Source organism: Sorex araneus, chromosome 5 (genome assembly GCF_027595985.1).
Source record: "Sorex araneus isolate mSorAra2 chromosome 5, mSorAra2.pri, whole genome shotgun sequence".
NCBI lineage: Eukaryota > Metazoa > Chordata > Mammalia > Eulipotyphla > Soricidae > Sorex > Sorex araneus.
Window position 1 is genome coordinate 183,717,355 of NC_073306.1, and position 13,290 is coordinate 183,730,644.

The following is a 13,290-nucleotide window of genomic DNA, read 5'->3' on the forward strand; positions in this document are numbered from 1 at the left end:
TGTGTGAGTGTGTGGTTTTGTTTTTGTTTTTGGACCACACCTGGCAGTGTTCAGGGCTTACTTCTGGCTCTGGACTGAGGGATCTTTCCTGGCAGTGCTTGGAGACCATACGGAGTTCCAGGTCGACCACACGCAGGGCAAGTGCCTTATATGCTGTACTATCACTCTGGTCCCTGGCCCTGTTCATTTTTTAAAATTGTGACTAGTACACTGATGTGCACCGGAGCATTATTCACAGTAGTCAAAAGGCAGAAACACTCAGATGTTTGCCAACAGATGAATGGATAAATATAATGTACATACAATGGAATATCACTCAGCCTTGAGAAGGAATGAAAAATGATAGGTGCTACAGTGAGGACGAACATGACACTAATTAAAATAATCCAGATGCAAAAGGACAATAGTATATTTATCTGAGATTAATGAGCTGTTGTCTGTTGATTCCATTTATCTGAGTACCTGGCACAGGCTGGTTCATGGAGAGAGAGGGGGATGGTGGCTGCCTGGCTGGGAGGGGGAAGTAGGGATGATACTGAATGGCTCTAGAGTTTCAAACGGGGAAGATGGAAGAGTTTGGGAGATGAACTGGGGGATGGTTGCTCAACAGTGTGAATGTGGGGCCCAAACGATAGTACAGAGGGTGAGGTGTTTACCTTGCATGTGACCAACCAGGTTCTATTCTCAGCACCCAAGCATCACCAGAACTAATCCCTGGACATCGCCAGGTGTGACCCAAACAACAACAACAGCAAAACCCAATGTGACTGTTAAGGGCTGGCAAGGTAAGGCATTTGCCTTGCCTGTGGATGACCTGGTTGAGCCCTGGCATCACACGTGGTCCCTCAAACCCCACCAGGAGTCATTTCTGGCCCCCCAAGCCCCCAAAACAAAAAGAACAAAAATAAAACCCTTATTTAGAGAATCCTGTCGCATAGCCTGAGGGATGAAGGAAACGGTGCTATAGGAAGGGTGGGGTTCTGTGGGAAACGCTGGTCCATGTAGCTTTATTTGTGTTTAGTCTGCGGGGACCATGGCATGGCGATGCAGCAGGCTCGCTCTGTAGCCCGAGACCTGTGGGAAGAAAGAGAGAGTGCAGTGCTAGAGTCAGATAAATGTTATTAGAAGTGATATTTAGCCAGAAGAGTAGCCTCAAGCTGTTCTACCAGCTGTGTCATTAGAAAGACAACCACAGAAAGATCAAGAGCTGCTCCCTAGGGGCTGATTCAAAATCTCTGATGAGTGGTTTGGAATGTGAACCTCTGCCACTATCAGTAGCAGCAAAGTCAGGACGGAGGGGCTGGGGAGAGAGCTCAGGGGAGAGCACGTGCCTCATGTGTGCAAGGCCTTGAGTCCAAGCCCCGGCACTGCATGACGATGACCAGTGGGTGTGGCCCTGGTGAGCCTCACCCACAACCAGGTATGGCCCCATTAAAACAAAATGTAGAAAATACCAAGGTTAGACAGCAATAGAGGGCCGAGCAATAGGACAGTGGGAGGGTATTGCGACCAAACCAGGTTGGATCCCCAGTATCCCATATGGTCCCCCAAGCACCACCAGAGCAATTCCTGGTTGCAGAACTAGGAGTAACCTCTGAGCATCACCAGGTGTGACCCAAAAGGTAAAAAAAAAAAAAAAAGCAGTATAGAAACGAGAGTTACTGATATCTCAGCCATGTCCCTTTCTGTGCAACAACCCCCCAAAAGTGTGCACTTTGGCTCCTACAAGGCCGAAGAGACCATTTCTCCTGCCTTTAGGGGACACGGCTGGGAGTCCTCTGGGCTTAAGGAAAGTGGTCCTCAGATAGCAAGTTCTTCTCTTTCTAGAGGTGCCTTTGACCCTGCCATGCTTAGCCTTCTGGTCTTGTTTATATTCAAAGGACTAATTAATGGCCTTACCACAGTCTTTCATTAGGAGGTTAAAATCTGGTCTGTCTTAGAGGTTGTTATTTGACGTCTCCTGGAGGATGCAAAGACCGATGCATGTTCTCAGCTGCAGAAGTGAAGATTCCCACAGAGCAGGTCCCATTTCTTCCATAGGAGACAGAGTGAGAGGCAACGTGGCCTCTCTGAGGCCCAGAGGTCCTACCCACTCATGATACACAGGACAGCGGGTGGGGGATGGTGGGGAGAGGGGGGACGGGCCTGTTTTGCAATGGACTGTGGTGAGCAATCTTTTTTTTTTTTTTTTTTTTTGCTTTTTGGGTCACACCCAGAGATGCTCAGGGGTTTCTCCTGGCTTTGCACTCAGGAATTACTCCTGGCAGTGCTTGGGGGGGACCATATGGGATGCTGGGGATCGAACCCGGGTCGGCCGCATGCAAGACAAATGCCCTACCCGCTGTGCTATCGCTCCGGCCCCATGTGAGCAATCTTTTTAGTGTCAAGAAGAAAAACATCCAGAGAACTCTGGTACAATCTAGAAGAAAGAAAGAAAATCCAGAGAATTCTGCTAAGTACAATTCCTGGTTAGTGCCCCTTCGTCCCCGCTGTAAGTCTTCACTGCCCCCTAGTTAGGGACAAGGACATCACAGAGAACTCAGCACCGATCTTCAAGCTGACACCCCCGCAGGTTGCCTCTTCAGTTTCTGACTTCAACTCTGAAACTTGAGCCACCAGACTTTGGTTTTGGTTGTTTGTTTGTTTGTTTGTTTGTTTCACCCAGTTATTGGCCCACAGCTTCCCCCTCGGAGAGAAGGAGAACAATCTACACTGTGGAATTGTCCGGAACTAGTGCTGGTCACCAAAGGCTTTAAATCACACACACTGCTAAAGGATTGATGTTCATTGAGATGGTATAAACTGATTTGGAGCTGGGGTCACTCCCCGCTGTGCTCGGGGCTGACTCCTGGCTCTGCACTCAGGGACCCAGGATCAGCCCCAGGAAAGGCAAGTGCCTTCCTCTGCTGCACTCTCGCTTCAGTCCTGTTTTGTGTGTGTGTGTTTTGGGTTTTTTTTTTTCTTTTTGGGTCACACCTGGTGATGCACAGGGGTTACTCCTGGCTCTGCACTCAGGAATTACTCCTGGCGGTGCTCAGGGGACCATATGGGATGCTGGGAATCGAACCCGGGTCAGCTGCGTGCAAGGCAAACGCCCTAGCCGCTGTGCTATCACTCCAGCCCCTTGTTTTTTTTTTTTTTTTTTTTTTTTTTTTAACCAAAGAAGAGAGTGTGTATCTAGTGAGTCATGTATCTGTCATTATCCTCCACTGTTACTTCCCAGAGCTTTAAAATGGGACAGAAGGGCTGGAAAGACAGTACGGGAGTTACAGCATTTGCTGTGCATGCCGCCAATCCTGGTTGATCCCCAGCACCGCCTCTGGCCCCACAAGCTCAAAGGCCGGAGGAGACCCTGGCAACTGCCAGATGTGGCCAAAGTCATGAAAATATGGGTGTGGGAAGATAGTACAGGGGTTGAGGTGCTTGCCCACAGCTGACCCTGGTTAGAGCCCCAGAACTGCACATGGTTCCCGGACCGGGGCCTGGGTGCAGAGCCAGGAGTCAGCCTCACCACTGCCGGGGCGGCCAAAAAGACTTACAGTAAATCCCAGCTAAAGTGAGTGGAACAGAAACCATACATAGGTTGACACATATTCAGTTACTTCATTGATGACGAACCATCCACTATATCTTCTTGTATAAAATAGTTCTTCATGTATAAAATAGAGTTTGGAGCCAGAGTTAAGGCACTTGCTTTGCTTTTAGCTGACCCTCGTTCGACCCCTGAGCACCACAGGAATGACACCTGAGCGCAGAGCCAGAAGTAGCTCCTGAGCTAGGGTTCTGAGCCATACAATGTACTATGTACTATGTAAATAAAATAGCAATAAGATAAGACTTAAATAAAATATGCCTACTGCATAAGATTTAAAGATTATATAGCAAAAGGATTTAGATAGTAAAGTATAATTAATTAGATACCCCAGTGTATGGCCCCAAGCCCTCAATAAGTAAATAAAATAGCCTTCATAATGGTACCGACCACATCAGATTTAAATATTATGTAGTGAAAGAATTTGGATAGTATATTAAATAGGTTAGCTACATGTACAATGTACATAGCAAATGCTTAATAAAATTTAGCCACCATTATTTTTTTTTCTTTTTGGGTCACACCCAGCGATGCACAGGGGTCATTTCTGGCTTTGCACTCAGGAATTACTCCTGATGGTAGCCACCATTAATTTATCACTATTTATCTTAATTATTGCTCTTACTATTGCTAGTGTGACTGTTTCTTTTCTCTGTATTGCCACCTGGCAATACAGAGGAGCTATTCCTGGCTTTGTGTTCAGGATTACCCCTGAGGGTGCTTGGGGGGGGCAGGTACCCTATGTGGTGCTGGGATTCTAACTGGGGCTGCAGGATGCAAGGCAAGGGCCTCACCCCTTTTCTCTCGCTCCAGGCCTGGTTTCATGACTTTGAATGAAGTTTAACCCATAGCTTCTTAGGGGAACCTGGAGTTTCCTTTTGTAAGAGAGGTCACGGAAGCCCTGAGAACAGAGGGAGAACGTCGTGTTTTCATTTCCCTTCCTGTTTCTCGGAGAAATGCCACAGCTTTCGAAGAGTGGGTGGCTGCTGTGCTGGATCTCGCTCATTACTCTAGCTCATCCGTGTGTGAGTGTCCCAGCCCATATGGCCCCGCATCCTGTCTCCCCCTCCCACAGACACCCTCATTTGCACCCGCTGGCCCTCCGGGGAAGGAATCCTCCAAGACCTTCTGCCATTTAAAACACGTGTGTGTGTATGTGTGGCGTGAAAGCCTCTCCAGGGGGCCTGAATCCAGCACCTTAGAAAAGGTGATTGATCCCTGGAGTTTCTGCGGCAAGAGGATGTTGGTGATGAGATCATGAAAGGAAAGGTCTTGGCACAGTGTTTCCATCAATGTTGGGGGGCTGGGGGCGGCAGGGATGATTGCTGAGCTCACGGCCGGGAAACTGCCCTCTTAGACACGGATTCCCAGTCATAGGGTTTTTATGAGGGTGGTAGTGGTGTGTGTGTGTGTGTGTGTGTGTGTGTGTGTGTGTGTGTGTGTGTGTGTGTGTGTGTGTGTGTGTGTTTAACCATACTGCCTGTAATTTGGCAAATTGGATGATAGCATTGGGAAATCAGTCTTCCCAACCTGTGGTTGGACCCTGTCTGTCACCCTTTCTTGTAACTCACTTCATAGGCACTTCCTGCAGGTTCTCTCTCTTCTTCTGCACTTTCTGGGTAGGTGACAAGTGGAACTTGTGGTTGTGGGTGTGCAGCTGGCCTGAAAACGTGCCTCCTGAGTGTATGGGATGCTGTTTAGCCCCCAGCACCCTGATGGCTGTTCCTCCCAGTGGTGAGGGAGTGTCCAAGGCTGACGCAGGCATCACTGGCTTCTGCTCCTGCCTCTGCCTGCCTTTCCCTCACTCCATCAGCTCTTGAGTCTGGTCCTGCAAGGACAAGCCCTCAGCCACAAGACTTTGTTTATTTACTTCTTTATTATCTTGGAAAAACAACAAGGCTTACTCCTAACTCTGTGCTCAGGGATCACCTGGAAGGGATCAGGGGACCATGTGTGGTGCCAGGGACCAAATCTGTGCAAGGAATGCACTAACTGGTTGTACTATCTTCCGGACTCTAATTTTTTTTTATATTGAATAACGTCAACAACAAAATACCCCAAGAGTGACTGAAATCTGCAGGCCTACTCAGGGTGGGAAAGGGCCTCCTCCCCCATCTCCCACGTTTACCAGTAGCTTGGCAGTCACACCACAAACTGCCCCTGGCTCCATATAATATCATCAATGGCCAGGATCCAGAGACTCAGAAATAAAGCTTCCGGGAAGAGAGCGACATAAGACTCACCCATGAGTAAATCTTCTGTATAATCAAATATCTGGAGCACACGGCCATATTTGTGGCCACACAACCTCTCATACTCTACACCACTGATGTACCAAGAGCAGCACACAATATTTTATTGGATTTAACAAACATGTTAGTAATCACTTATATAAGAGCTTGATGGCTCCAGAATGGAATTCAACAATCTTCACACACTTTACTCTAAGGCAACTTTATTGGACCATTTTTAGCAAATTATTCATAACAAGCAATACAAAATTATTTGTTTCAGTTCTGCTTTAGGGGGAATGGTTTGGGATTTGGGGTGGAAACATTCAAAATATGGTGGTGGGAAGGTGTTGGGATTGGTGTTTGAATATTAAATATAATGAATCATTGTGAAGAACTTTACAAAAATAAAATAAAATTTAGCTCAAAAAAAAAAAAAAACCCAAACCCCAAGCAAAGGAGTAATTCCTGAGTGCAGAGCCAGGAGTAACTACTGAGCATCACCAGGTGTGCCCTAAATACCAAATAAAATAATAAACAAAAAATACAAACAGGGACCAGAGAGATAGTGCAGGAAGGGATTAAGGAGTTTGTTTTGCATGCGGCTGACCGGTTTTGATCCTTAGCACCCCATATGACCCCCCTGAGTTCTCCCGGGAATGTTCCCAAAGCACTGAGCCAGGAGTAAACCCCTTAGTACCACCTTGGTGGGCCACATCCCTTCCCAATCAGGTCAAATCAAGATACAACCCCTAGTGCTGGGATTCTGTGTCAGACACCTCACCCATGGGAACTGTTCCATGCTGAGCACCTGCCTCCCGAAGGGCCCTCAGTGAGCCACAATCCCATCAGTGCCACCTAACATGAGTCTCCTTTTTCTCTTGACCCCCAAACCATGTGTAGTGTCTCTGGGCTATGCTAGTTTTTCCTAGAGGCAAATATGTTATGAACCATCTGAGCATGAAGTGGAAAATATCCACTCCTGGGTCCTCACGGTACACAGAAAGTGTGGCTGACTGGACTGAGGGGGTGAAATGGGAGCAAAATGGCAGGAAACGGGGCGTTAGGGGCAGCTCCTCCTCTGGGCCAGATGGCCACCGTGCCTTCCAGTCTGGGCCCTCCACAGACAAACACACCGGCAGTGTCTGTGAGTGGCTCAGAAAGGTTGATTTGGTGACAGCCTTCCCGGTGCCTGTGGGACCCCTTCTAGCTCCCTGAGCGCCTTGGCTGACCCCCAGAAGAATGGGACACAGACCGGGGATGTGGGTGAGACCCACCCCCATCAGAAAGCGCGGGGAACTGAACTGCTGAAAGAAATCTTGTCACCCTAGTGAAATGAAGCATGTGGTTTGCATTCCAGGTCCTTCAACTATTCTATGGGAACCCGGGCATTTTCCCATGACAGTATTTTTATCCCTGATGGGGGAGCCGAGAGTGAGCAGACAGTTCAAGCAATGTCACAGGACAACATCGTGGGCAAAGTCAAAACTCTTCAGGTAAGACAGGTGGGAGGTCAGAGACTGTGGGGAAGCTCCCAGGTGTGGCCTAGCGGGACGGATTGGGAGATCGGGAGTCATTCTGGGGGAGAGGATTTTGATTTCTGGAACCTGACTCAATCCTCTTGTCTGCCTGAGAGATAAATTGTACACCCCCACATAGCACACCCCTCTCTTTTCTCTGAAATCCTCCCCTCATTTCTCCCCTCATTTCTAGGTCATCATGCGGGTGGGTAACCAAGAGAAGCTGCAATCTGGGATGGGAGGACACGGCCCCTCAGGGTCAGCTGAGGCTGTGGAGCAAAGACATTTACCTCAGAGCTCCTACTCGGACAGTGAACAGGGAGACTCTATTAATCTTGTTTGTCAACAAGATTCTTTGTGATCCTAACCCCCCTGAGCCACCTCGTCACAGAGGCATGGATTGAAGCTTTTTAACCTTTCTCCTGCTTACCCAGTCACAGCAGCTTTCTCCCTAAGATTGTCTGGGGGAGAGGGGGACTAACCTAGTGTAAGAAGATGACTCTCCCCTTGATGCCATGGAAGTCTCAGGGAATGTAGGAGAGGCAAGGGGGGGGCAAAAGCACCCGACATGTGATGATGGGGGTGGTTTGTCTGAATGCTGGGTGCTGACTGGGAGAAGAGCTGAAGCCGGGTCTTCTCTGAGTCAGGGGACTTAACAGGCCCTCTGAGCAATGGGACTCTGGGTTCCCATCTCTAAAGCTGAAACACTGAGCAAATGAATGAATGAATGATTGAGTGGGGGGCGGGAGAGGAGGGGAAGAGGAGCAGCCAGCTTGAGTACCTGCTGACCCTGGGAAGTGTGGTACTCAGAGACGACTTTCTGTTTTCTTGAATACTGCCTCTGTCTCTGGGTCCCACCAGTCCGTCTATGCACTCAGCCAAGTACAGCATATGGCAGGCGGGCCGAAGAGGCTACACCCTGGGGCCACACCTGATCTAGCCCAGAGCTTTCCAGCCCTGTCACCCTGGTGCAAGCCAGAGTCCTGCCTTCGGAGCTGACCTGAGTATTTCCTTCAAATACCCTTTTTTTTTTTTTTTCGGATCTGGCTTCCCATTCTTGGTTCTAGCTCTTACGGGCAATGCTGTGACCCATTTGATAGACTCAGAAGGAAAGGCACGCTGTCCGTGTCTGGGCTGGAGCCCAGGGAATGGTGCAGACCACCAAAATCCAGACCCACTGCCTCCTTCTCCTGGGGTTCCTGGAACAGTCTTCCTGCCGCCTGCCTATTTACCCCATTCTAAGAGGAGGAACTTATAAATGTCAGTCCAGGAAACAGCCCTATTTGCAAAGGTGTTCAAGGAGCTCTTAAAAATGACATTGGAAAAAAAAATCAAAAACAATTAGTCTGTTGTCTTAAGTGATATCTGCTCCATAACACCACCCCACTTGCTTCTGCCACTCCAAGAAGTGGATTTGGAGCTGTCAATCTTACATTATTTCTTCAACATTGAAAATACAGAAACATTTTTTTTAAAGTGGCTGCTATTTCTATTCTTAGTAACGCATTATTTTAAGGAGCCTGGTATCATCATTAACAAATGGTTAGCACCCAACATCCCTGAAGGCACAATGTTAATAGCTCAGGAATTCCCTGAGTCCAGCAGGAATCTGTGAGTGATGTAACACAGGAGACACGTCTTGTGAGGAGAGCAGGATAAACTCATTGCCGGGTACTCCTTTGACACTATCTGTGCGGGCAAGGTCCGCAGAATTTTGCTTCCGCTGCAGGAATTCACAAGTGTCCCTATAACTCTTATCTTTGAGTTGTTGTCGTTTTACTATAAAATGAAAGTTTTTGCTCTTCAAGGAGGAGGGACATGGGGACCATTATCGTAGAAAAATGTGATTTTTTTAAAAAAAGCTTCCTGAGAAATAACTGTATCACCCCGAAAGGACTGTGCTTTATTTTTCAGTCGACTAAGCAGTATGTTCCTGGTAAGTCCTAGAAACAGTAGTGTACTTTACGACCTTGCATGAATGCTTTGCACCTTTCCATGATAACATTATGCGGGCATTGATGCTTAGCAAGCACCATTCAAGACCGCCTCTCGTAGATGCCAGCATGGAATGAGGGTGTTTAGTTACGCCAGAAGCATGTATGTTTCTGTATGTCTGAAACTGTCTTTGTGTACATATGTTTATTTAAAATACGAAGGAACGGGGAACATTCATTTACAGGAGAAGCATTCTGGCAAGCCAGTTGGCCATCAATATGAAGATACTCTTTTGAAATGAAATTTCTATCGGAGTACCAAAAAAAAAAAAAAAAATCCTCTCATTGACTTAGGGAACTTTTCCGGCCCATGGATACCTGCAACACCGCGCCTGTGGTAACTGCACTGGGAAAAGGCTGCCCTCTAGTGTTCACTTGTAGTCAACTGTCCCACAGTTGTCCCAAGTGGCAGTTGGTATCTCCAGCACAGAATGACCGCATACAGCATGAATGTGGTCATATTTTTTTCTAAGCAAAGGGAGTCCACTACTGGCTAAATTTTCTGTGTCAAACAACTGAACCTTTAAAAGGAAAATCCTGTTTCCCTCCTAATTATAAAAAATAGATAACTGCGGGCTGAGTGCAGGGTTTGCCTGGGGCAGACCCGGGTTCGATATCCAGCATCACATAGTCCTGGGGTAAGCATCTCTGGGTAACAGGCTGACCTCAGACAAACAAGTCAGACTTCTTCAGAGAGAGCAAAATGTCAGTGGACTGGGCAGTTACAGAGATAGTGGTGTCCTTCTCAGGAGCTCTGTCCATGCCAGTCAGCTGTCCCTTGAGCCTTGGGTGAAATACAAAGCCATTCCAGGCCCACTGGCCTCGGGTGGAGTGACTTCCCTGTCCTGTTCCTCATTTCCCCCCAAACAAGGGGACCCACCAGCTAGTGATGTGCCGAGAGGCGCTTCCCGTTCTTGAAACCTGCTGTCTCTGTGGGATCACTCCGCACCGGTGGAGCTCCTGGTGAACATCACACTTAGTTGCATTTGAACACCTCGAATTCATTATGTCTGCCCGGAGCAAGGGTCAGAGAGGGTGGCTGTTGAGACCAGGCTGTGACACTTGTAACCAACTTCTGAGAGAACTCCCGAGTGTCACAGTCGTCATTAGAATGATGCCACACCCTTGGTAGGAAATGCTTAGTCTGGTTGCCCGAGGACTCTTGGGCACAGGAGATGGACCTTCATCGTCAGTAAGGTCCTATTCCCAGCCCCCAGCTGCATTTCACTTAAAAAATGCCAAAGTCACGCATTTGAAGAGTTTGACACTTCTCAATGTCACTCTCAAGGGCACAGAGAAGAAATACCAGCTTTCAGCACCATCTTCAGAGCCAGTTTCTTTAACTCTTACTTTTCCTTTGGATTAAAAAAAATTATTTTATCAGTGGACCTCTCTGGAGTTCACCCAAGAAGACAGCAACTCTTTCCTCCGCTTAGCTCTTGCAGACGAGCTCTGAAGAGTGAGGGAGGGATATCTGGGGAACCCCAAACCTGGACAGTGTGTGAGGTGCCAAATATGATGTGCGTGGAATTTCCACCCCCTCAGAAGCAGCCTCATCAGTATGGATGGATTCTTCTACCATCGTACTCCGACCTGCCATATTGCAACCAGAGGTCCCGAGTTGAATGAATAAAATGTAGTCCCTTTGAGCTCACTTTCCCGTCCCAACACTAACTCCATTCATGGCCCTGGCTTCAGGGCCGTGCAGCAGAGGCAGAGTTCCGCTCCCTGGGGTCAGAGCGGCAGTGTATATGAAGAGCCTCGGTGTTTAAAAAACAAGGGGGAATGAGGGCACGGGAGGCGGAGAGATAGAACAGGGGTCAAGGCGCTTGCCTTGCATCCTCACTTTGAATCCCTGCCACCAGATACACACCCACCACTCACTGGGTGTGGCTCAGATACCAAAGAAACAAAAAGAAGAAGAGGAAGAAGGAAAAAGGAAGGTAGAAGGGTGATATTGCTTTATTTCTTGGAAAACTGAAGTCCACTCTCATCTGAATGGTTCTGGATCTCGGCGATGGCTTAGGCTGCTGTTCCTTTTCTGACAATAGCGGGCAGAATTAAAGTTCCCCCTCAGAAGCTACCTTCCTCCCCGGATTCAGTTCACACACACCTGGGGCTGCCAGACAGGCTTGAGCAGTGACATCTCTGTGTCCATAATATGCCCCGAATAAGGACACTTGCAGCAGAAGTCGAAGGCAAGGGAGAACACGCAGGTGCCTGAGACCCGGGAGGTTGAGGGGCTGGGGATGTAACTCGGTGGTTGAAACTTTGCCCCTTGCATGTGTGAGGCCCTAAGTTTGATCCCCAGAGCCAAAAAAAAAAAAAAAACCAAAACACCCTAATATTTTGGTCCAGAAGGGTGTGGCAGTAAAGCACAGACCTCACATGTATGAAGCCCTGAGTGGGATCACCAGCACCACCAAGAAAGAATTTTAAAAAGATTCTGAGAGTCCATCCCCGTGGCCTTGAACCCTGAATCCTGCCCTGCCCCTCACCCGCTATTTCATTTCTGCAGGCTGCGCATGTGTCTGGGAGGACAGCCCTTTGTCCGCACAGTCTTCGGACTTCTCTTTAAACAGTGGTTCTCGGTGCTCTGACCTCCTGGACCCCCCCCCCGCCCTCTTCTCCAATGAGACCCCCAGCCACCAGCCTGCAGTGTTTTGCCCTGTAGTGATTTCAAAGCAGCTGCTTGGGGAAACAAATGCTGCCCATCACCCCTGTCTGTCATTCCCACAGACAGCAGCCTCATTTCTTTTGCCAGGGTGACCATCCCTGGGACATAAATCCATCCTTGGATGGCCACATGCACATTGTCCTTCCCTCCGTCCCTCCCTCTGCCCCTGCCCTCTTGCCCTTTCTGCTTGCTGTCCCCTCCCCGCTTCAGCAGGTGCGCTTGCCTTCAGCCTCCTGCTCTCTTCTCTCGGCTTACTCTGTCCCCTGCTCCTTTCATCCCCCTCTTTCCTCTCAGCGCCATGTCTCAGCATTTCCTTCCCATTCCCCAGCTTCGGCCCCTGTGCTTCATTGCTCTCCTTTGCACCTGCTGTGCCTCCCATTCTCCTGTTCCACTGGCAGCGCCCACAGCCCTCCCGCGTCGGTGCAGACTTCACCGGGCCCGTGATTCCAGATTGCCCCGGTCTTCCCTTGGTTCTTGGGTGTCGAGGCGCTGTCCTCACGAGACCGCTGGCAGTCGTCTAAGAAGCGCCCCCATCGAGGCGGAGCACCTTCATTCTGTTCTGTGACGGGAGCAAAGCTCAGTGGCACGGGACTCCGAGGCCAGCTCCTCCTTGGGAGCAGGCTGAAGAATGACTATTTCCATGCTAAGCCGAAGAAAGACCCCCGTCCTCATCATTCAGGGGTGTTGGTGGATGGCAGATCCCGACAGTAGGAGGTCTTGGTTTGAGGGGATTCACAACTATCCCCTGCACTCAGAGAGCGGGGGTAACTGGGACACCAGTGGGAACCCCAGCTCCAGCTGTCCTGGGATACAGGGACCCACCCGCCCTCTCCTGCCCAGGCTCTTGTCCCTCTGCCTGCAGGCAGCAGAGTGAGCTGGCCCCGTGCCCTTTGTCACACCGCGTCCTCGTGTCTGACTCCATCGGCTGCTCTAACCCGTGGCTGCTCACTGATTTGCTTAGAGTAGATACTAACTGCCGCTTCCTGCTCCCTCGGTTTCTCCCAGACGCCCCTTTGGGGCCTTCTCCCCGCCCCCCGCCGAAACCCTTTTAGGCTGCTCAGACTGTACTTCACTGGCTGACCTTGGGCTTTTGATGTGCTCCCTTCTTGGGGTGCCAGGGGAGCTGGGGCTCAGGCTGAAATTGCAGCAGAGCAAATACAAGTCCTCGTCTTTCTGTGCTCCTGACTTGGCATGCCGGGAGGGGGTGCCCCAGGGGCAGTGGGGGGTGCGGGGTGGGGGGTCTGTGACTCCAGAATTTCATGTTTCTGCGATCTCA

The 13,290-nt window shown here is 49.4% G+C and overlaps 1 protein-coding gene across 7 annotated transcripts in view; it reads left to right on the plus strand.

Moving 5' to 3' along the window:
- The window catches only part of CRACD (capping protein inhibiting regulator of actin dynamics), a 230,367-nt gene that overhangs the window by 190,561 nt on the left and 26,516 nt on the right, over positions 1-13,290 (plus strand). For 4 of the 7 annotated variants that reach the window (XM_055137664.1, XM_055137662.1, XM_055137665.1 and 1 more), the window contains 2 exons: positions 7,184-7,319; positions 9,238-9,279. In XM_055137664.1, the coding sequence (XP_054993639.1) occupies positions 7,200-7,319; positions 9,238-9,279 (162 nt within the window). In that variant the 5' untranslated portion in view covers positions 7,184-7,199. Of the gene's footprint in view, positions 1-7,183; positions 7,320-9,205; positions 9,280-13,290 lie in introns of those variants that run through there. The other 3 variants (XM_055137668.1, XM_055137669.1, XM_055137667.1) reach the window with 3 other exon arrangements.